The 22,564-nt window shown below is 48.6% G+C and overlaps 1 protein-coding gene across 1 annotated transcript in view; it reads right to left on the bottom strand.

The window, feature by feature from the left end:
• UBR4 (ubiquitin protein ligase E3 component n-recognin 4) overlaps nt 1-22,564 on the bottom strand; it is a 94,174-nt gene that overhangs the window by 24,928 nt on the left and 46,682 nt on the right. The window contains exons 64-84 of the mRNA XM_066564190.1: nt 20,279-20,488; nt 19,427-19,576; nt 18,570-18,797; nt 18,401-18,479; nt 17,469-17,711; nt 16,422-16,590; nt 15,775-15,919; nt 15,005-15,090; nt 14,447-14,534; nt 13,573-13,766; nt 12,263-12,502; nt 9,837-9,975; nt 8,970-9,095; nt 8,689-8,817; nt 5,499-5,842; nt 3,974-4,064; nt 2,958-3,042; nt 2,704-2,831; nt 1,888-2,017; nt 1,243-1,400; nt 663-772 (exon numbers count right to left, since the gene is read on the bottom strand). Of these exons, the coding sequence (XP_066420287.1) occupies nt 663-772; nt 1,243-1,400; nt 1,888-2,017; nt 2,704-2,831; nt 2,958-3,042; nt 3,974-4,064; nt 5,499-5,842; nt 8,689-8,817; nt 8,970-9,095; nt 9,837-9,975; nt 12,263-12,502; nt 13,573-13,766; nt 14,447-14,534; nt 15,005-15,090; nt 15,775-15,919; nt 16,422-16,590; nt 17,469-17,711; nt 18,401-18,479; nt 18,570-18,797; nt 19,427-19,576; nt 20,279-20,488 (3,272 nt within the window). The remainder of the gene's footprint in view (nt 1-662; nt 773-1,242; nt 1,401-1,887; nt 2,018-2,703; nt 2,832-2,957; nt 3,043-3,973; nt 4,065-5,498; nt 5,843-8,688; nt 8,818-8,969; nt 9,096-9,836; nt 9,976-12,262; nt 12,503-13,572; nt 13,767-14,446; nt 14,535-15,004; nt 15,091-15,774; nt 15,920-16,421; nt 16,591-17,468; nt 17,712-18,400; nt 18,480-18,569; nt 18,798-19,426; nt 19,577-20,278; nt 20,489-22,564) is intronic.

Raw genomic sequence — 22,564 nt, 5'->3', positions numbered from 1 at the left:
ACATTCCAGCCTAAGGACACTATGGAAAGGAGGAAAAAGCCTCCAGAAATAAATCCATCCATCCATCCATCCATCCATCCATCCATCCATCCATCCATCCATCCATCCCTCCATCCATCCATCCATCCATCCATCCATCCATCCATCCATCCATCCATCCATCCATCCATCCATCCATCCATCCATCCATCCATCCATCCATCCATCCATCCATCCATCCATCATCTCCTAGGCAGTGAGGTGTCCTTGCTAACAGCATCACTGATATTCATTACTTGCTGGCTAAATCAGTATTTGTCCCCAGAAGGAGTTGACTGTGCTATCAGCATGAGCTGGGCTAAGTTATGTCACAGCAGGTGGAACAGAGTTCACTCTGTTATTCTGCCATTGAAGAGGCAGGGGAAGTGTTGGCCACAGAGCTGAACAGCTGATCCTTACTTCTGGAAAAAGTACAGACTGCAAGAGCTCATAGCCAGCAAACCCCAACTCTCCCCAAATCCATACCCTCCCAGCTAATTAAGTTGAAAAATCCAGCTCAAAAAGACCCCTGAACTGCAGGTACACAGTGAGAGGTGTGAGAAAAACTGCAAGAAGGGAGAGATTCTGATGGGAACTGAAGACAAACACTGGTGGAGCTGCCAGGTGTGGCAGCACTGCAATACCTGGTGAGGAGATCCAGGACCTGCTGCTTCCTGCTGGGGATGGTGGCCAGGGCCTCCACGATGGTGCAGGCAGCCTGCCTGGCAGCCTGGGTGGCAGGAGTGAACAGCACCTGGGCCAGGGGCAGGAAAAGCCAGGTCAGACCCATGGGCACAGATGAATTTGTGACAGCTCACAAGAAAGCACAACACAGGGGCTGTTGGGTGACCTGGTGGCAGCGTTTTCTTGTTCTCCCAACACTTGGTTCTGTGACAATTCCTGCTCTGCTCAGCACCAAAGTGTTTAAAGAGTGCACGGACCTGCTGGTCCACACACACAGGAAGCAAAGCTTTGCTCCAGGACCCTCAGAAGTGCAGCCCATCAGGCACAGGAGCACCGTGGCAATCAAAGGTTCAGAGTTTAGGAACCCACAGACTCCCAGATCAACGTTTGGTGCAGCATTTCTAAGGGAGCACAGCTGCAAACCTGACTTGGAATCAGAGGCAGTGAGTGCCAGCCTGCCCAGACACCCCTGCAGAGGAGCTGCAGCAAAGCACCCCCAGTGTGTGCCTGAACCCTGCCCCGGGCTCTCCCCACCTTTACCTGTCTCAGCCAATTGTTGTGTCTCAGCTTGAGATCCAGGGGACAAGTTCTCTTCCCACGGCGACTCATGAACTGCTTCCACTTCCAGACGTATTTTTCTGACAAGTAGAGCTGGTGAAGCTCAGCTTTGCTGGGAGTTTTCCCGTTGGCATCTGCACCTGCAGTGTTGAGCAGAGCCCAAGAGAACTGTCAGCAGTCATGAGCTGCAAACTGCCAGAGTAGTTTTGTGTTCCTACTGGAACTCTCCAAACTCCAGCTGGGAACTGAGTGCTTCCCATCTCCTCCTGCTGCCATTTTCACTCCTGTGGAGCCATGCTCAGTTCCAAGCCTCATGCAAATCCCAGAGCCTCTCTCAAGGAATCCCATCAGCTTTCCAGCTGGCTGCTATCAATTTAAATAAGCAACAAGTTTCATTTTTTACAGTCCCTGATTCTCTTTGGGCACAGAGCATTTTCTGTTTAAGGTTTGAGGCACACAGCCCAGAAAAGTCAGTGCTACAACTCTAAGGACTAAATGTGAGGATGGAATCAGATGTCACAGAAGGACAGAAGCCAACACAACTCCACAGAAGCACATTCCTTATTAAATGTGGGGACACACATGTTCCTGCACAGAACTGCAGCAGGTCACAGGCACAGGGGTTACCTCTGGCAGGGAGGCACTTCTTCCAAGCTTCATATGATGCCTTGGGGTCCCTCTTGAGCCACAGCTGAGCCTGTGCATGGATTTCATTGCTGTAAGGCTTCACAGTGGTGAGAGCATCCATGGGCACATCCTAACAAATCAAAAAGCTCTGTGATTCTTCAGAAAGCCACAGTCTGCTCCCAAAGAGCAACCCCTGGGGCTGGGCCATGAAGAGGCAAATGCAGCTCTTGGACAGCAGGAGGGTAATAGAGTGTCTGTTAATGGGGAACTAAGAGAGATATTCCAGTTCCTACTGAAATATCAGTAAACCCATCTCTGACATCCATCTGTGATTATCAGACAGGCAGATCAAAGCAGAAAAATACCTTCTCTCCTATAAATCTAATCCTAAATGAAAATCAACAGCAATCAATCAATATATTTTAATGAGAACTGTAGCTCTGTATTTAAAAATCTGAGTCAAAAGTACTTAATTCTTTCAAATTTAGGTACCTGATTCTACAAAGCTGCTGAAAGCCTAAAGCCTGCCCAAAATAACCAAGCTGTGGCTTTGAAGTAGCTCTTTCCCTATACCTCAGATCTGAGGGGACCCTCAACAGTTGTGGTCAAAGTCACCAAAAGCCAGTGAAAAACAGAAAGGAGTCATCTGTAATTTGCAGTGTGTAATGATCAGAGTCACAGGGCTTGTGCTTCCCTAGGAACAGAGACCAGGAAAATCGAGTCCTGGCTTCCTCACACACTAATTCCTCACTGAGATCAGCGTGCCAGACTTCAATCAGCAAATTCTCAACGTTTTGCTCAGCCTGAAGGCAGTACCTTGTTTTTCTTGCTGGTTGGAGCAGGTGGCTTGATGAGCTTCTGGAGGATGCGCAGGCACATGAGGGTGATGTTTTCAACAACCACCGGGGTCTTGATGTTCACTGCCATCAGGAAGAGGCTGAGAGCTGAAAGCAGACAGGGCTGTTCATTATCCTGGGAGAGCTGCAGACAGGACACACCTGCACAGCTCTGGGCAGCACCTGAAGTGGGTTCAGAGGTGGAAATGCTGCCCTTGCCGGCCCTGCACTCACCGCAGCGCAGGCGCAGCTCCCAGCAGCTGTCCTCCTTGGAGATGGAGTCTGTCAGCAGCAGCATCTCGTACTGGAGGCTGCTCGCCTGCAACACACACAGCTCCAGTCCTGGGGTGCCCCACTCCCTTCCCAGCTTTAATCAACTCAGGTTCAAAACACATGGATCTAGGTTAGCTTAAGCCCATGCACACCTGGGGGGACGTGACCGGCTGGAGAGGTACAAGCAAAGCCAAGGCAGGGAACTGCCTGAGGAAGCTTCAGCAGGGACCTGCACACAAAATTTTGTGCTTTACTCTGACATTTATGTCATTTCCTGTGGAAACCCAGGGCACTGGGAATATTTCTGAGTCTGCTCTGGGGTGCCCTGACCCCCAGGGCAGCACTGACTCTGACCCTCATTCATGGAGAAAGTTTCCTGGACTTCAAGATAGACTGGAATCCACAAAAGTGTGAAATAGATTATAGAGAGTAGTGCAGGTGGATCACTGGGTGAGAAATTGAGGTTTTGGGATTTTTAGCATGTTGTGGATGGCAGCAAGATGCAGGGCACAGGGTGTTGTCCTCACACTTCTTATTCCTCCTTCTCCATGGGTTTGGGTGGCATTTTGTAATTGGGCAGAAAAGTCCCCATTGGGGGCTCCTTGGGATCAGTTATTGGAGTAAAAGGGAAAATAATCTAGGTATCAGTTCTTAATTGGATAATTTAGTCTTAAAAGACCTTGGAACAAGAGATTGTTGGCCATTTTGTGCTTTCTAATGAAAAGCTGCCCAACTCACAGTAGTGAGACTGTTTTACTGATAAGAAATAATAAACACTTGAGTCCCAACATGAACTACTGTCTCAAGACTTCAATCCAGACCCAGAAAAAACAACGACTGGTGCCCCCACAATTTCCTATCGAAACTCAAACTTTTTTTTTACAAACAGACCATAAGAGAGAAGATGCAATGATTAGAACACACCAGCAATGCAGAGGGGCAGAACAAAGAAATAGGAAAACACTGGAGTCTCTCACCAAGTCTGGATTTGCCCTGTGTCCCTTCAGAGCTGCAGAAACCTTCCCAATGATTAAATCATTCATTTGCTGTGTGGCCTCTGGATTGTCCCTGATTCCAGGAGGAAAAAGACAACACTGTTATGCTCTGCTTGTACCAAATGCCAAAAGCTCCTGGGATTTCAGCTCAGCTGGTAACAAGTGCACAGGGAGGTGGGGGTTACACTTTGCTGGTGCACAACAGACCCATGGCAGGGGTGGGACTCTGAGGTCCCTTCCAACCCAGACCACTTTGTGATTCTAAGGTAACTCCCTATGAGGCTTTCTCCTCCTGAGGGGCCTCTCCTGATGCCTTTTTAGGACTACCCTAAAATAGAGGCCAGACAAAATGAAGGGAATAAAAAGTATTTACTGAAGGGCCCTCAGGTACATCTTGGGCAGAGGAAGCCCCCCAGGAGCTGCACCCAAAAATGGCTCACGGGTTTTCACACTTTGATAACTTTGGTCCATTTGCATGTTGGGGGTTAATCCTCCAATTACAGCTTCAGCTAATGAAGCCATTCACCCCAAGTTTGCTCCCCCAGCTCCCTTTTGTTGAATCTCTGGGGGCCTGAGGCAGTGAGGTGTCCTTGACTGCCAGGCCTGGAGAGGAATTGTTGTGTCTGCCCCAAACGGGAGAACAGCAGCTGGCACTGCGGGTGGGCTTTGGAGTTACACACTGAAGAACCCAGGATTATATTACAAATTACAAATTGCAAATACAAATAATAAAAAATATATTAAATGAATCTATGAAATCCTGAGGCAGTGAGGTGTTCTTGTGTCACAGACACATTTTATGAAAAATCCTTTCCTTAGGATTTTTTCTCCTGAGGAGCTGAGAGGCCTCAGGAACAAAATGTACCCAATGGTTATCTGCTGCTGTGGAATGCAACAGGTGCATCTGGGATTGGGCTCATGTGGTTGTTTCTAATTAATGGCCAATCACAGCCCAGCTGGCTCGGACTCTCTGTCCGAGACACAAACCTTTGTTATCATTCTTTCTTTTTCTATTCTTAGCCGGCCTTCTGATGAAACCCTTTCTTCTGTTCTTTTAGTATAGTTTAAATATAATATATATCATAAAATAATAAATCAAGCCTTCTGAAACACAGAGTCAGATCCTGGTCTCTCCCCTCATCCTCAGACCCCTGTGACACGGTCACATCCTTGCCTGCCAGGCCTGGGGAGGAATTGCTGTGTGGGAGAACAGCAGCTGGCACTGCGTGTGGGGTTTGGGGTTCTACACTGAAGAACTGCAGGGTTATATTACAAGTTACAAAAACAAATAATAAAAAATATATTAAATGAATATATGAGGCAGTGAGGTGTCCTTGCCTGCCAGACCTGGAGAGGAATTGCTGTGTGGGAGAACAGCAGCTGGCACTGCGTGTGGGGTTTGGCGTTTTACACTGAAGAACTGCAGGGTCACCAATACATGGAAAACCCAAAAGCTGAGGCCCTCAGGCACCACTCCCAGGATGATGCTGCCCAGAGCAGCTCTCACCTGGTCAGGAGGCACATGAGCTGCCGCACCTCCTCGCGCATGGCGGCCGCGCCCCGGCGCAGGTTGTAGTCGAAGAGCTCCCGGATGAGCCCCTGTGCCACCAGGATGTGGCGGATGGCGCCGTTGGTGGCCAGGGCCCGCAGCAGGGTGATGCAGTGCTCGGTGACGGCCGAGGCGCAGCCGTAGCACTTGGTGGACGAGGTGTGGCCGCAGCCCAGCACGGACAGGGCCCGGTACTGGCTGGCCGTGAACGTGGGCAGCGCCGAGCTCCGCGAGGACTTGGTGGCCGCCTCGCGCTGCTGCAGGTCGTACTCCAGCAGCTCCTTCCGAGAGGCAAACACTTTCTGGGAACACACAGGAGCAACTGTGAGCCAGCACAATGCCACCCCCAGACACAGGTCATCTTCACTGAGTATTTCAGGGAGAAAGATTTTGGAGAGGAATGAGGGATTTGTCTTTACAAGCAAGCTGGTAGATAAAACCAGCACTGAGAAATCAAAGAAACAATGAGAAGGATTCCACTGATTGAAAAAAGATATTTGCCTTTACAAATAAACTTTATCCAATGAAATTGGATGTTGAAAACAATGGGGAAACCCCCTAAATTCCATAAGAATTAAAATTAAAAGGGAGGGTTATACACTAGAAGGAAATCTTGGCTATCAGGCATTCTGGGAAGTCTGAACCTCTCAAGTACCTCAGTCAATGGGGAAAGAGAGAAGGGAAATGTGGCTGGGAAATTGGGATAAAAGGGAGACTGCATCCTCCAAAAACTGGAGGGACCCCAGGGAAATGCCCCATGGCCTCTCTCTTTATTCAAATAAAGCCCAAAAGGACTCCTCTGTCTCCTTTTTGGACATAAACCTCTGGTGTTTGTGGATTAATTTTCCTGACATTTTCAATGAGTATTTCAGGGAGAAAGATTTTGGAGAGGAATGAGGGATTTGTCTTTACAAGCAAGCTGGTAGATAAAACCAGCACTGAGAAATCAAAGAAACAATGAGAAGGATGCCACTGATTGGAAAAAAAGATATTTGCTTTTACAAATAAACTTTATCCAATGAAATTGGATGTTGAAAACAATGGGGAAACCCCCTAAATTCCATAAGAATTAAAATTAAAAGGGAGGGTTATACACTAGAAGGAAATCTTGGCTATCAGGCATTCTGGGAAGTCTGAACCTCTCAAGTACCTCAGCCAATGGGGAAAGAGAGAAGGGAAATGTGGCTGGGAAATTGGGATAAAAGGGAGACTGCATCCTCCAAAAACTGGATAGACCCCAGGGGAATGCCCCATGGCCTCTCTCTTTATTCAAATTAAGCCCAAAAGGACTCCTCTGTCTCCTTTTTGGACATAAACCTCTGGTGTTTGTGGATTAATTTTCCTGACATTTTCACTGAGTATTTCAGGGAGAAAGATTTTGGAGAGGAATGAGGGATTTGTCTTTACAAGCAAGCTGGTAGATAAAACCAGCACTGAGAAATCAAAGAAACAATGAGAAGGATGCCACTGATTGGAAAAAAAGATATTTGCTTTTACAAATAAACTTTATCCAATGAAATTGGATGTTGAAAACAATGGGGAAACCCCCTAAATTCCATAAGAATTAAAATTAAAAGGGAGGGTTATACACTAGAAGGAAATCTTGGCTATCAGGCATTCTGGGAAGTCTGAACCTCTCAAGTACCTCAGCCAATGGGGAAAGAGAGAAGGGAAATGTGGCTGGGAAATTGGGATAAAAGGGAGACTGCATCCTCCAAAAACTGGAGGGACCCCAGGGAAATGCCCCATGGCCTCTCTCTTTATTCAAATAAAGCCCAAAAGGACTCCTCTGTCTCCTTTTTGGACATAAACCTCTGGTGTTTGTGGATTAATTTTCCTGACATTTTCAATGAGTATTTCAGGGAGAAAGATTTTGGAGAGGAATGAGGGATTTGTCTTTACAAGCAAGCTGGTAGATAAAACCAGCACTGAGAAATCAAAGAAACAACGAGAAGGATGCCACTGATTGGAAAAAAAGATATTTGCTTTTACAAATAAACTTTATCCAATGAAATTGGATATTGGAAGATAAAGAAACAATGGGGAAAACTCCTAAATTCCGTAAGAATTAAAATTAAAAGGGAGGGTTATACACTAGAAGGAAATCTTGGCTACCAGGCATTCTGGGAAGTCTGTACCTCTCAAGTACCTCAGAAATGGGGAAAGAGAGAAGGGAAATGGGATAAAAGGGAGGCTGCATTCTCCAAAAATTGGGGAGACCTAAGGGAAATGCCCCACGGCCTCTCCCTTTATTCAAATAAAGCCAAGAAGGACTCCTCTGTTTCCTTTTTGGACATAAACCTCTGGTGTTTGTGGATTATTTTCCTGACATTTTTAACCAAGTGTTTCCAAACTTGAAATCCTTCATGGCAACAGCAGACTTGGGAAATCCATGAGGAATATCAGCCTAACTCTCATTTACAACAGAATTCACAGAATCACCAGGTTGGAAGAGACCTTAAAGATCATGGAGTCCAACCCAGCCCCAACACCTCAACTAAACCTCAACCAAACCAATACCACATCCAGGCTTTGTTAAAAACATCCAGGGATGGGGACTCCACCACCTCCCCAGGTGGCCATTCCAGAACTTTATCACTTTATCCTCCCTGCTGTTTAAACCACATGCAATGTAACACTGGAAATGTGACAAATCTGTAGTATTAAGTACTATGAATACTGTCAGAGTAAGTCAGAGTAATTTATTCTTTATAGAAAGAGCCAAATATATTTAATATGCTTAAATATCACAGCCAAAAGGACATTCATGATGTAGCAGGTTTTCCAGTGTTTATGTGACTTGTGGAGCACAAATAAACATATTTAATTTATAAAACACTTCTGTAGGTCACCCTTCAGACTGGTGTGTTTTCAAACACTTGGATGCATGCAAAAATTCAATTCTCTTTAATTAACCATCTGTTCAGTCTCCTGCTCTTCATGATGTAGCTGCTGAGAAAACCAGTTTCACAAGCTAGCTGAAAATTTAGTAATTAACACATAGCTTTTAGAAATTATTATTATTTCCCTGAAAATATGCAGCTGATCACCTGCTGTTAATGATATCATTAAATGAAGAATGGCAACATCTTGGGGTTTTTTTCCCTAATAAACACCTGGCCCAAATCCAAACCAAAGCACGTTGTACCTGGATGATTTTGGAAAGTTCATCGAAGGAGTTCTTGCAGTCCCCACAGTACTCCTGGGCCAACTGCAGGATGTACCTGTTCACACTGGCTGAGGTAGAACTGATCCCTCCACTGCTGCCAGACTCATCCTGGAACGGGGAAAGCAAAGAGGAATCAAGGGAGGCAATCACAAAAATAACAACAGCAGAGCAGCACCCGAGGCAAGGACTGCCTTGGGCACAGCCCAGGCCAGCGTGTGCCCAGCCTGAGCTCTGTGCCAGCTGCACCTGGCCCTGCTCACCTGGGGCTTCTCAGGGGCTGCCTCGTTCACTTTGCACAGGAGGCTCTCCAGCTGCGGCCGGTGTCCCATCAGCTGGTGATACACCCTGTCAGCCTTGTCCAGCAGAGTGTTGATGTTTGTCACTGCCTGCCCAGGGAAAAGGAAAGCAAACTCTTATTTCCTTTTCAGAACCACAACCACCAAGCTCCAAATCTTCTCTTTTGCTTTTCTTTGGGGGGGTGAAATCACTGAATTGTGACCCTGCAGCCTGGTTCTGCCCTGAGAAGCACTGTGGTGACACTAATGAGCACACCCTGTGACACTACACTGAGCACACTGATCCTTTGGGACAGGACACAGAGTGCACAGGGCTCTTTGTTCATTAGCAGGGGCTCCTCAGGTGGGATGGGAAGCCAACAGAATAACCCAAACCCATCCCCTTCTACAGCAAGGCAAGGAGATGCAGCCAGTTCATTTGTGAGGCACTGAATGATGCCTTTTGAAGAATTACTTGTCTGGTGGAGCAAGACACAAACCCAGAATGCATCAATCAGTGAGGAGCCTTGAAGGAAGCCTGATTTTGACAGGGGATGAAGCCCTGATTTTGACTGGAGATGGAGCCCTGATTTTGACAGTGGATGGAGCCCTGATTTTGACTGGAGATGGAGCCCTGATTTTGACAGTGGATGGAGCCCTGATTTTGACAGGGGATGAAGCCCTGATTTTGACAGGGGATGGAGCCCTGATTTTGACAGGGGATGGAGCCCTGATTTTGACTGGAGATGGAGCCCTGATTTTGACAGGGGATGGAGCCCTGATTTTGACAGGGGATGGAGCCCTGCAGTGCCCACAGTGGCCCAGAGCCCCAGGAGCTCCTGCCAGCCCCACCTTCTTGCGATCCTCCTCGTTCTCGATGGGGTCCACGGCGCAGCAGGGCTTGGCGTAGAGCATGAAGTCGAAGCGGGCGTATTTACAGAAGCCACAGGCATTGCACAGGAAGGGATCCTTCTCATCATAATTGATGGATCTGCAAGGAAGGCAGCAGCTCAAAACCTGCAGCTCAAGGCAATGGAACAAACTGGACAGGCTCAAGTAAAAGAGATGGGTGACTTAAAACACCTCGGTGACCAGACTGCCCTGGCGAAGGGAAATACTTGAGAATCAAAACCTACAGATCAGGCAACAAAGAAAGTTCTCCCAGCAGTGCCACGTTATGGCTGGAAAAAGCAGGAAGAGAAATTGTTCCTAACAATTCCACTTTAATGACAGTAATTCCCAGTCAGGCTGGGGCACTGTGTCCTTTAGGAGAACACAGGTGAAGGAACTGTTCTGGTTTGTAGGGTTTGGCCTTTGCACTGGGATTGACTGCACTTCTCCCCACTGCAGAGCAGGGCAGCAGACAGAACTGATTTATAGCTCCCAGAGCTCCAGAAGGGATGTGGAAACCTTTCCACACACCAGCAATCACCAGGAAAGAGCCTGCAAAACACCGCGAATCCCATGGGAATTAGAGAGGAATAGGGACAACAATAAGGGGAAAGAGATACCAGATAAGGAGACAAAAGTGACAAAAGAGAAGGATTTCTAAGGCTGTAGCAGAAGTGTGAATAGCACACAGTAAATTACCCCTGAGCCTGCTCTGAATGAGGAGAGCACAACAAAAGCCATGAATAGAACTGTGTGTCCAGCCCAGCCAGGGATCCTGGGGGAAGCCCTGCAATCCCCCAGCTGAACTCCAGCCTCCAGCCCAGGCAGGCCAAAAATAACCTGCTCTGGGGAATTCTGTGCTGTGAACTTCGAGGGCTGGATGTGAAACTTCAGCTGGCTGAGAATTGTGCTCCCAGGCTCCCTTTGTTAGCCTGCATTACATTAAATCCCTGTAAGCCTGTTTTATACTTCCCCACTAATTTGATTGTGTGCTTGTATTAACCAGAAAGGGGGATTTCCATGGCAGGGGGTGTGGGGCACCCGGGAGGGCTCTGGGGGACACTCACACCTGCACTGGGGCACTGCTACACACGAGGGACACACAGTGACACCCACAGAGCTGCACTTGGGGCACTGGTAGATGTTCGGGGGACACAGAGACTCTGGGGACACCCACAGTGACACTGGGGACACCCACAGACCTGCATTTGTGGCACTGTTACATGTTCTGGGGACACACAGTGACACTGGGGGCACACACAGTGACACTCAATGACCCTGACCTGCACCTGTGGCACTGGTAGACGTTCTGGGGACACACACAGTGACCCTGGGGACACACACAGTGACCCTGACCTGCACTTGTGGCACTGGAAGATGTTCTGGGCACACACACAGTGACTCTGGGGACACACTCAGTGACAATGGGGACACCCACAGACCTGCACTTGTGGCACTGTTACATGTTCTGGGGACACTGGGGACACACAGTGACAGTGGGGGCACACACAGTGACACTCAATGACCCTGACCTGCACCTGTGGCACTGGTAGATGCTCTGGGGACACACACAGTGACACACAGTGACACACAGTGACACACAGACCTGCACTTGTGGCACTGGTAGACGCTCTGGGCACACACACAGTGACTCTGGGCACACACTCAGTGACACACAGTGACACAGTGACACTCAGTGACCCTGACCTGCACTTGTGGCACTGGTAGACGCTCTGGGCACACACAGTGACACAGTGACACACAGAGTGACACAGTGACACTCAGTGACACACAGTGACACTCAATGACCCTGACCTGCACTTGTGGCACTGGTAGATGCTCTGGGAGCACACACAGTGACACTCAGTGACACACAGTGACACTCAGTGACACACAGTGACACAGTGACACTCAGTGACACACAGACCTGCACTTGTGGCACTGGTAGACGCTCTGGGCACACACAGTGACACTCAGTGACACACAGTGACACTCAGTGACCCTGACCTGCACTTGTGGCACTGGTAGACGCTCTGGGCACACACACAGTGACACAGTGACACTCAGTGACACACAGTGACACACAGACCTGCACTTGTGGCACTGGTAGACGCTCGGGGCACACACACAGTGACACAGTGACACACAGTGACACACAGTGACACACAGTGACACTCAGTGACACACAGACCTGCACTTGTGGCACTGGTAGACGCTCTGGGCACACACACAGTGACACACAGTGACACACAGTGACACTCAGTGACACACAGACCTGCACTTGTGGCACTGGTAGACGCTCGGGGCACACACACAGTGACACAGTGACACACAGTGACACTCAGTGACACACAGTGACACACAGTGACACTCAGTGACACACAGACCTGCACTTGTGGCACTGGTAGACGTTCTCGCCGCAGTTGCCGCACACGCCGGGGTTGGCGGGCACTGAGGCGCTGCAGCGCGGGCACTGCAGGGTCTCGGTGGAGGCCTGGTAGTTCTCGTAGAAGTCGGCGAACTCGATCATCAGGTTGGAGGCCACGATGGGCAGGGGCAGATCGATCTTCACCTCCGTCTGCCCCGGGGTCAGCTGCACCTTCTTGGCCTTGTGCCAGCGAGCCGGCCTGCAGGAGGGGGAAGGGAAGGGACCCAAAGGAAAGGAAGGGAAAGGAAAAAAAAGAAAGGAAAGGAAGGTTTTCCAGAGGGAAGGTCCCTCCCCACCCACGTGTGAGGAAAAGCAAAATGCAACCGTCTCGGCTCCAAATCTCCTTTAACTGGGATGAATGGAGAGCAGTTCTAGGATTCGTTTCCTTAGCTTCTGTATTGACATGATATGTAGCCAGAAATACATTTTAAGCCTTTATCCTCTTCATAGAGAGAGACTGTTTGGGATTAAAGAGCTGTTGATGCCTCATGGAAAAACTTTAATTCTACAGACATTTTCTAGGGATTTTCACCTCCATTTTTTTATTAGTAAGGACATTTGCATGAAAACAGGATATTTATTTCTTAAAGATCTCATCTGCTCCCACTGCTTATTCTCAACCTGAAGTCAGAATCCTCTCTTTGTGACATCATAATCCTCTCCACAGCAGCCACTTGTGATGTCACAGAGGATTAAGACTTCAAATAAGCAATAAGCAGCGGGCACAGATTAATCCCTAAGCCAAAGAGATCTGATTCTGGTGAGAACATCTCAAGAAGTAAGAAGGGGAAGCACATAAGCAGGACTGGCTCCAGACTGAGCAGTGTGTTGAAAAGGAGCCATTTCTGGTAGGTAAAGCAGAGCTGAGAGTGAGACCATCCAACTTCTAATTTTAATTCTACTCTATGGCTTCAAAGAAACAATGTTAATGCTTTCAGCATTCCTGGACATGCTGCAAAGTCCAAATCCCTTTTGGAGTCAAACTACCCATGAAGTGCTCGCAGTATTACTGCTGGTTCCCACACAATTAAGTCAGGTGCTTAAAAGCGAGCCTGGACAAAATCAGAATGCACAAGTTTTATATACATTCTTCAAGCTTCAGAGGAAATCTGGATCTTTGCTTCAACAACTGTAGGGGATTCAGAACAATCCCACCCAATGTAGGCTGAGAGTGATGAGTAATAGTCTAAGGAGGAACCTTGGGGAAAAACAAGAAGCCAAGGGAACGAATCTGATTCAGAGACTGCACACAAAACTTGATGAACATACTTGTTCTTCAGCTCCACGATGGCCTGCACGGTCCTGTTGTTGTAGTAGAGGTTGATGGTTCTCACCATCTTGGTTCGTTTCAGGTCCCCAATCTTCACTGTCACCTTGCTGATGGTGTGGCTGCCAATGAGCTTCACCACCTGCTGCGTGGTCGTGTAGCGTGTGTCCACTTTGATGGACGAGAGCTTGATGTACTGGGGAGACAAAGCAAGGACACACTGCCTGTCTGAGGGCACCCCAAAACCTCAGGGGCACAGCAAACCCAGGACTGGGATCCCTGCTCTACTGGGGAGACAAAGCAAGGACACACTGCCTGTCTGAGGGCACCCCAAAACCTCAGGGGCACAGCAAACCCAGGACTGGGATCCCTGCTCTACTGGGGAGACAAAGCAAGGACACACTGCCTGTCTGAGGGCACCCCAAAACCTCAGGGGCACAGCAAACCCAGGACTGGGATCCCTGCTCTACTGGGGAGACAAAGCAAGGACACACTGCCTGTCTGAGGGCACCCCAAAACCTCAGGGGCACAGGAAACCACACCTGGAAAGGGTTGGGATCCCCACCACTGGAAAGGATTTAATACCTGCAGTTAGTGCTGGTGCCATGCAGAGCAGCTGGAGCTGTGGCAGGAGGGTTTAGGCTGGATATCAGGGCAACGTTCTTCCCCCAGAGGGTGTTGGCACTGCCCAGGCTCCCCAGGGAATGGGCACAGCCCTGAGGCTGCCAGAGCTCCAGGAGTGTTTGGACATCGCTCTCACGGATGCCCAGCATGGGATTGTAGGGATGTTTGTGCAAAGCCAGGGTTGGATTTGATCCTTGTGGGCCCCTTCCAACCCAGGATATTCCACGGCTGTGTGATTCCAGGGTTACTTACACAGAAAGGCACCTCAGGGTTGTTGCAGACAAGGCAAGGATCACTCTCCAGGTAGTAGCCATCAAATTCCACGAGCCCAGACAATGTGCTGGAATGAGGGAACAACACTCACAAATGGACTTGGGCATTTGCTGCTCTAAACCCAGGCCATTCAATCAGAATCACTTTAATTTCCCCCATTTCCCAGTCCCAGTGTGTAACAGAACTGTTACAATGTAAATCACACTGGAAATAACAGCTTTTAACTAAGCACTTTTACTGTAATTATCAATGGCCAAGGTGGGACCAAGAACATAACCCTCAAAACTGCAAATCTCTATTCTCCAGCTGGGCCTAAGATTTTATAACATTTACTGACAGTGAAAGCAGAAGAGCTGAAGCCAAGCTCTGCTGGTAGGGCACAATGTCAGGTGTGCATCTGGCAGAAAGGATTCTGCTGCTCTCCCAAGCCCAGCAGGCACAAACCTCAGCAGGGCCCATCCCCACCACCTTCCCTGGGTCCTCCCCATGGATGGAGCTGAGCTGGAAAGCCCTGCATGACCTGGATCAAAGACTCACTTGTAGATGTTGGAGTTGGGGTGGTTGGTGAGAATGTGGTTTTGGGTCCGGAGGATCTCCACGGCCTTTTGGGAATATTCCTTCAGCTGAAATAAAACCAGGCAAAGTCAGTCTTCAAAACAATGCTTTTATTGCTACACAGACACAAACATCCTCATCTTGTGGTGTTCCAGGTGCCCCAAAAGAAGTACACACCACACCCACAGGAATTTATGTGTTTAAATCATTACCCAGGACTGTAACTGATCCTAAAATTTGAGATTTACACAGTAAAGCTGTGTAAATTTACACAGTAAGTGCTGTTTGTCAGTCAATCCCTGAAAATGCCTGCCAAGATTTGTACAGCAATCCACACTCTTTAAACATACTCATGCAAGTATCAATGGGTCTAAATTATTTGTTCTCAATCCCACTGATCCCCTACAAGAGGCCACAACTTCCTTTGTTCAAAAATCATGGTTACAAAAGATTTCTAGGACTTGCAATATCAAAAATCTATAAACTGGAGCTGCCAGATCCACAAAAGCCTCCTGTGGGAAAGAGATATTTTTCTCAATAAATAAAAAACTCACCAGCACAATTTTACCCCCAAAACAATAAAACAAAAACCCACACTTCCAAATTCTTTAGGGTTCTGCTTTTTTTCAACATTGAAGTTCTAATAAGATGAAAAATTTCCAGCAGAAGCTCTTGTGACAGAAAATCTGTGCCAGCTGTATCATAAATGAGCACCTGGGATGCTGTACCTCCCTTCTGCAATGTCACTGTACCTTTTTCTCAGTCTGTTGTGTTTTCAGGGAGAAGTATCCCAGGAGATCTACAAACTGGGCAGCCTTTCTTCCATAGGCTGGGAGCTCTGGCCAGATGGACCACATGAGATCCAGCAGTAACTCCTGCTGGGACTTGTTGGAGTTCCTGTTGGGTGGATTACAGACAATCAGGGTTCTTGTGCAGAAGGAGAACATAAGCTCCAGCCCACCAAAGTGGGAAACCATCATCTTGCAGAGCTCACAGAGCTAAATCCCACCATCCCTTGAACCCATCTGTTTTCCAGCACTCCAAAACAAAAGCAGCTGTCCTGCAACAACTGAACAGAGCTCTGAAGGAGTCCGGCCCCCTAAAGCACTCCTTTCCCCACACAGCTCCCTACTTTTCATGGTGGGAGTCTGGGATCTGCCCCAGAAATTCACTTTGCCCACAAACAGCTGCTCATGGTCATGACAGGGGTCAGATTTTGCAGGCAGAAAGAAAGTGCTCCTTGCAGGCGACAACTGAGATTGATCATGGGTAAGTCACAACTTCCACCTCCAGCCCCAGTAACTGCAAAGCACGAGGGCAATTCCAGAGGGGCCCAACACCTGCAGGCTCCAGCATCCTTCAGGGAGAGGCTCTGGCCCTGGGGCAGCCCCAGGCTCACCTGTAGATGTGCAGGGCCAGGCAGTGGGCCTGCCACCTCACTGAGGAGGAGTTGGATTCCAGCAGGAAGCAGCGCAGGAACTGGATGAGGGTCTCCTTGTCAGCAAACTTGTTCAGCTGGTTCACCAGGGCCGTGCACAGCTGGTCCTCCTGGCTGCCTGAACCCTCACCTAGGGACACAGGGAAGGCTTTAGGGGGAAGATAAATGCAGCACCTCACAGGCAGGCCACTCTCCTATTTCAAAGAGTCAGGATAATGGGGACAAATGATAATGTTTCAGGTAACAAGAAAGTTTAATATTCCTGTCTTTTTCAAAACTATAACCCAGCACTCCTGACTAAAAGGAAAAAAAACTGCAGGAAAACTTGCCAGTGAGGACGTGAGAAATGTGCTACACATCCTGATAAAAAGAAAGGACTGACCATGAGGCAATGAAAAGACTCACAGAGAACCATCTGATGGTGAAAGCCAAAGCGGCTCCTTGAAGAAAAGCCAAGAGAGAATTTATGCCCGTGACTTTTATAGGGAAGCTTAATTACTTTCCCAGGACTGTGGATATTCATTAAGCAGCAGCCCTGGCTCCAGCAGAGCTTCCAAGGCAGCCAGAGGAAACAAGTCTGAACACAATCACTGCAGAGCACAGCTAACTGGGTGTGCATCCCCAGGATTTGTTTTAATCCTCATGAGCCTTTCAGCCTCCTACAACCCAGGACAGGCAAGTTAAGTGGAAGCTGCTTCATCACTAGATTAGGTAACACCATTAGACAACTTCAAACCCACTCAAGGCAATAAACACAGTGGGTTTGGGATGTCCTCAGCACGTGGCTTCAGCCCAACTCCCAGGACACACTGCTTCACCTGAGTCCCCTCTGCACACAGGAAAACTGCTCCTCTCCCCTGATTGTGGCTGTGGGTGCCCTTGCCACGAGCCATGACCCTTTCCCAACAGCAGGATTTATCATCCAGCTCTTTCTGAACAAAGTAAGAAAGGCTGTGAGGAGCAGACTTGCTCCCTAAAACCACAGGACAGGGCCCAGCTGCCCCTCACCCTCTCGCTCCTTCTCCTTTTCCTCCTTCTTGCTCTTTTTGGTGGAGGATTTGCTCTGCGCTGCCGCCTGCCCGGAGCCTGATGCTGCAGGAGCAGAGCTGGAAGAGGTGCTGGAAGCTCCAGAGGATGAAGCCACAGACAGCACTTTGCTGCCACACAGAGCACAAGACAACAGCTGCAGGAGAACTGGGGACACTCCTTCGTCTACCAGGAAGCTGACTTGGAGCAGGAAATAGAGAACCGCTGTGGAGGAAAGGGGAAAATGTTTGAATCACACAATCATGGAATATCCTGAGCTGGAAAAGGCCCACAGAGATTGAATCCAACCCAGGTCCTGCACAGACACCCCAACAATCCCACCCTGGGCATCCCTGGGAGCATTGTCCAAATGCTCCTGGAGCTCTGGCAGCCTCAGGGCTGTGCCCATCCCCTGGGGAGCCTGGGCAGTGCCAGCACCCTCTGGGGAAGAACCTTTCCCTGATATTCAACCTAACCCTGCCCTGACACAGCTCCATGCCACTAAAGCCTGAATTAAAAAAGAAAAGAAAGAAACAAAAAGGAAAAAAAAAAAAACCCAGCCTAAACCAAAAGCTTTTGTACACAAGAACCAAGCTCCCAGAACTGTCCTGTCCCTGGACCATGGAAGCCTAACACTGGGGTACACCAGGCACAGTGGCTCATCCCAAATTACTCTCTGGCACAATGGCAGCACAGGCAAGAGAACACAGATCTCCTGTTCCTCTAAGTTATCCATTACACCACATTTTGCTCTTTAGCCAAGGACCAGATGCAATTAGGGCACTGGGATAATGAGTACTGGAAACAGTTCAGTCCTATCAAAACCCTCATCTGTGCTGAGCTTCCCCATGTGAGCCATCTCAATCCCAACCACGACACCACTGCTCCCCCAAACCCTGTGAGACAGAACTCACAGTCATCCTTGATGCAGAATTTCTGCCAGTTCACCGTTCTCTGCGTGGCAATCTCTGCACAAGCCTTCAAATGTTCCATCTGCAGGCACAAAGGGATGGGATCAGAGCACATCAGCGCCCCTGTCCCACCAACGCCACCCCGAGGCCCTTTCCCTGCTGCTGCCCGTACCAGGGAGATCAGGGTGTCATACTGCAGGGCAGAGCCTGAGCTGGCTGTCACCACACTGGCCCTCAGGAAGATGCCCTGCTCCTCCAGGAGCTTCTTGATGCCGCGCACGTGCGAGTCCAGCGTGTGCAGGTCCCGCAGCTGCCGGTACTTGTCCTTGGAGCCGCAGATGAACAGCAGCAGCTTGCGCACCTGGCGGCGCACGAACGGCGTCTGCTGGATCATCAGGTACTGCAGGGGGAAGCCAGGGCACAGTGAGCTCACCAGGGACACAGTGACCACCAAAAATGAGGGTATTCTTCCAAAAGGTAAACAGATAGGAGATGAGTTCACCCAGCTTTAATTCTGTAAGTCCAGAATAGACACTGCACAGCAGCACTGCACCACTTCCTGGAAACCATCCCTTGTCATCTCCAACCTCAAATAAACACCCAACCAAGGCTAATTAAGAAATCCTAACTCATACTTGTGTAAATGTAAGATAACTTGTTATGTAAAGTAGGAAGCAAACTGAGAACACAAACACCAAATATCTCCCTGGTTTCTTTTTTAAGGCCCAAGTACCAACAGCTGAGCATGATGTTACATTTTTCCATCTCACAGCAGGTTTTCTCCCTAAGCTTTGTGGCAGCAACCACTGAGTTTCAAGAAATAACAGCAACCTCATTTTTCATGTATGTTTTCCTACAGATTCCTGTTCAACAGGAATGCACAAAGCCAACAGTTCACCTTCTTTCAAGGGGATTAAAAATACAAGATGGAGCTGAGATCAGCTCTGCAAAAGCTCATCTCTCCCATGAAAGAAATCATTATTGGAGTTTTCTTGTGGAAATCTGCAGGTGTATCAAGTTCTTGCTTACCTCAGACAAAAAGTAGAACCAGGAGTGATCAAAGATGGGTGGGGGGATGCGGGAGTTGGTGTCTGCAATCTTCTTGATCTGGTAGGGCAGGCGCAGCACCATCTCTGTCAGGAGCTGAGTGTAGGCCTCAAAAACGTCTGCAGCATGACCCTGGCAGCAAGAGAAATCCCTCAGGCTCTGAGCACACCCTGTGTGGTGCCATGATGAATGACAGGGTGCTTTCGCTGATTTTTTAAAAACAAGGGATTTCTGCCCCTTTGCAGCCCAAAGAATGCTCCCAAATGATGGAATAAGAACCTGCACAAGGCCTTGAACTGGATGGCAGCTGTGAGGATGCCCTAAGCTAGTCTGGAGTAATAAAGCAGTTCAACTCAGGAGCTTTCAGCTTAGGAGACATTCTTACATTTAATGAGGCTTTTTGCACTGCACCTGTACAAACACCAAACCATGGCATAATGGCACCACGGCAGTGGAACAAGCCTGGGAATTACTGTGGAAATTCCCATCCACCACTCCACTTCCTTGGTATCCTAAGTTCAGGAATTCTGCCTGCCAAGCACAGGGAGTCATGGGCTGGAGCAGCTTCCCTTCAGGATGATTAACAATTCCTCCAGGAAGAGCTCCACAGAACTCCTGGGTTAGGAGTGCACCAAGGGATGCAGGGAGAGATGGGAGAGGAGCTGGGCTGCCCTGTGAGAACTCGGAGCACTCCCAGTTGTAACTTTGTACTACAAGATGGATTTTGGTTGGTCTTCTAGGGGCAAACTCCTGGTGCAGGGCTGCTTTCCCAGCTCTGTGCAGCCTCCCCTCAGTGCAGGCCCTGCACAGCTGCCAGCACAGGGCAGGACTCACCTTCACGTACTGGCGGAGGAAGAAGGGGCTCATGTCAGGGGGAGAGGAGGTGGTGTGAGGCTTCAGCAGCTGGCTGGTGGCCACAGGCTCCTCATCGTTCTGCTGGCTCTTCCAGTACTCCAGCAGGGACTTGAGCACGTGCAGACAGTAATCAACAGCACCAGAGCTCAGCAGGGCAGCTGCTGTGGCACTGGAGATCAGGGAGGAAGCCTGGAACACAGGGAAGGAGCTGGATCAGGAACACACCTGGGAACCTGCAGTGGGGAGAGCTGGGGCAGCCCTGAGCAGCTGCTGACAGTGTGGGCAAGAGAGCAGGTCTGGATGAAACTTTGCAGGCAGCTTTTAAGTTTGGGGTTTGTTTGAGGTTGGGGTTTTTTGGTTTATTTTGTGTTTATGAAAAGCAACTCAAATATTTACAGAGACTCTTTTGAACAAGTGCTTAGTAAAGGAAAACAAATAAAATCTCCTCTTAAGTCTAATCTCCCCTCGACACATGTGCCAGAGGCCACTCTGCTGTGGATTAGACGACTAGGGCTTTCTTCCCTTCTTTTTTTCCCCCTTCTTTTCTTTTTTTTTGTTTTTAAGTTGGGATTTCTATTTGTTTATCTGGGATTTGGCCAGCTGGGCGTGAATCCTGGTAGAGAAAGAGTCCCTGTTGCAGCTGCCGCTCACAGGCTCTGCTCCACCCAGGTATTGCTCCACCTGCATTCTGCAAGACGAGGAGCTTTGATTTCTGTGGGAAGCTCAAGTGAGTAACAAAGGCTGGAGAAAAAGCTACTGTAAATAAAACTATTAAAGCAGCCCTGTAAATCCAAACAAACCCCACAGCTCATAAGCTCATTAAAATTTGATGCAGTTCAGACTAAATTTTTTAACCTCTATGCTTTTTTATTAATCTCCTTCCCACCACACATACTGCTTTTTATGCCTTATTACTGCACCTTTTAGCAACAAATATCTAAGGAATCCTCTTAGCGACTTTTACGTTGACACAGCAGCATATTGCTTTCCAATAATCACATTACAAATCCTCTTTAACCCCTTCAGCACTGGTGAGATGCAAGGGGAAAATCTGCCAGACCGTTTTAAGTACCATCATTAATGTGCTGCCCTGAGCTCAGTCTGGAACCATGCACAAAACAAGAGCATCCAATTGTCTTTACACGGCTGCTTCCTCCAGCCCTAGTTTCAGAACTCTTTTTCCACAAGAGCTCAGTAACACTACAGGTTCCCTATAAATTTTTCCAAAGCACTCTCAAGGATGTTTCAGTTTTACACCTGTTATTTCAGTTAGCAGCTTTGTTTTTGATGAACAAAAGCCCCCCAAGCACATCATGGAATCCCAGAATGGTTTGGGTTGAAAGGGACCTCTAAGTTCATCCTATTCCACCCTCTGCCATGGGCAGGGACACCTTCCACTGTCCCACATGGCTCCAAGCCCTGTCCAACCTGGCCTCAGACACTTGCAGGGATCCAGGGGCAGCCACAGCTTCTCTGGGCAATCTCCACCCTTACAGGTGTGGGATCTCAGCACATCGTTCCCGATGTCCAGAGATGCCAGGAGAACCCTTGGGGGGTCTGGAAAATCATGGAATGTTGCCAAGAGTGTTTGGTGGCTTGATTTTGATCCATCCACAGAAGTAACAAGAGTTTGAGGACAAGAGAATCACTTTAGAGTAAAAGGTGTAAAAGAGACACATTTAGAGGGTGAAATATAGACTTTAAGGTTTTTGGTACAGGGGGGTTATGGAGACAAGATGGAGGGATCAGGGCGTGTCTCGTCCTTCTTCTTCCTTCTTCTTGTCCTCCATCTCCTGTGGTGATGTTGGCACTTGGGGATTGGTTTATGGTGAGGGTGCACTTGTTAACGTGGGTGAAAAGCATTGGAAAATAAAGGTAAATATTATGTACGTAGATTTTAGTATAAAAAGACATGACCGCCCCGTGGGTGGTCAGAGAGTGCCTGTGACTGCTTGCAGATCAGACCTCTGTTGGGCAGACAGAAAATTTTGTAGATAAGAAATAATAAACAATCCAAAGACTGAAAAGCTGAAGAGTCCAGACTCGTCCTTTGAAACGCGTGCCACCCAAGAACCACACTACCCGTGTCGGGGCAGAGACAGACAGCCGAACCCGACACACAGGGAAGGATTTCTTCCCAATATTTGATCTAAATTTTCCCTCTTTCAGTCTGACCCTTTCCCCCTTGTCCTGTCACTCCAGCTCCTGATGAAAAGTCTCCCTCTGGCTTTCCTGTAGCCCCTTCAGACTCTGGAAGGTGTTGTG

Source organism: Molothrus aeneus, chromosome 21 (assembly GCF_037042795.1).
Source record: "Molothrus aeneus isolate 106 chromosome 21, BPBGC_Maene_1.0, whole genome shotgun sequence".
NCBI classification, from domain to species: Eukaryota; Metazoa; Chordata; class Aves; order Passeriformes; family Icteridae; genus Molothrus; species Molothrus aeneus.
This window is presented reverse-complemented; position numbering and strand designations above follow the sequence as displayed.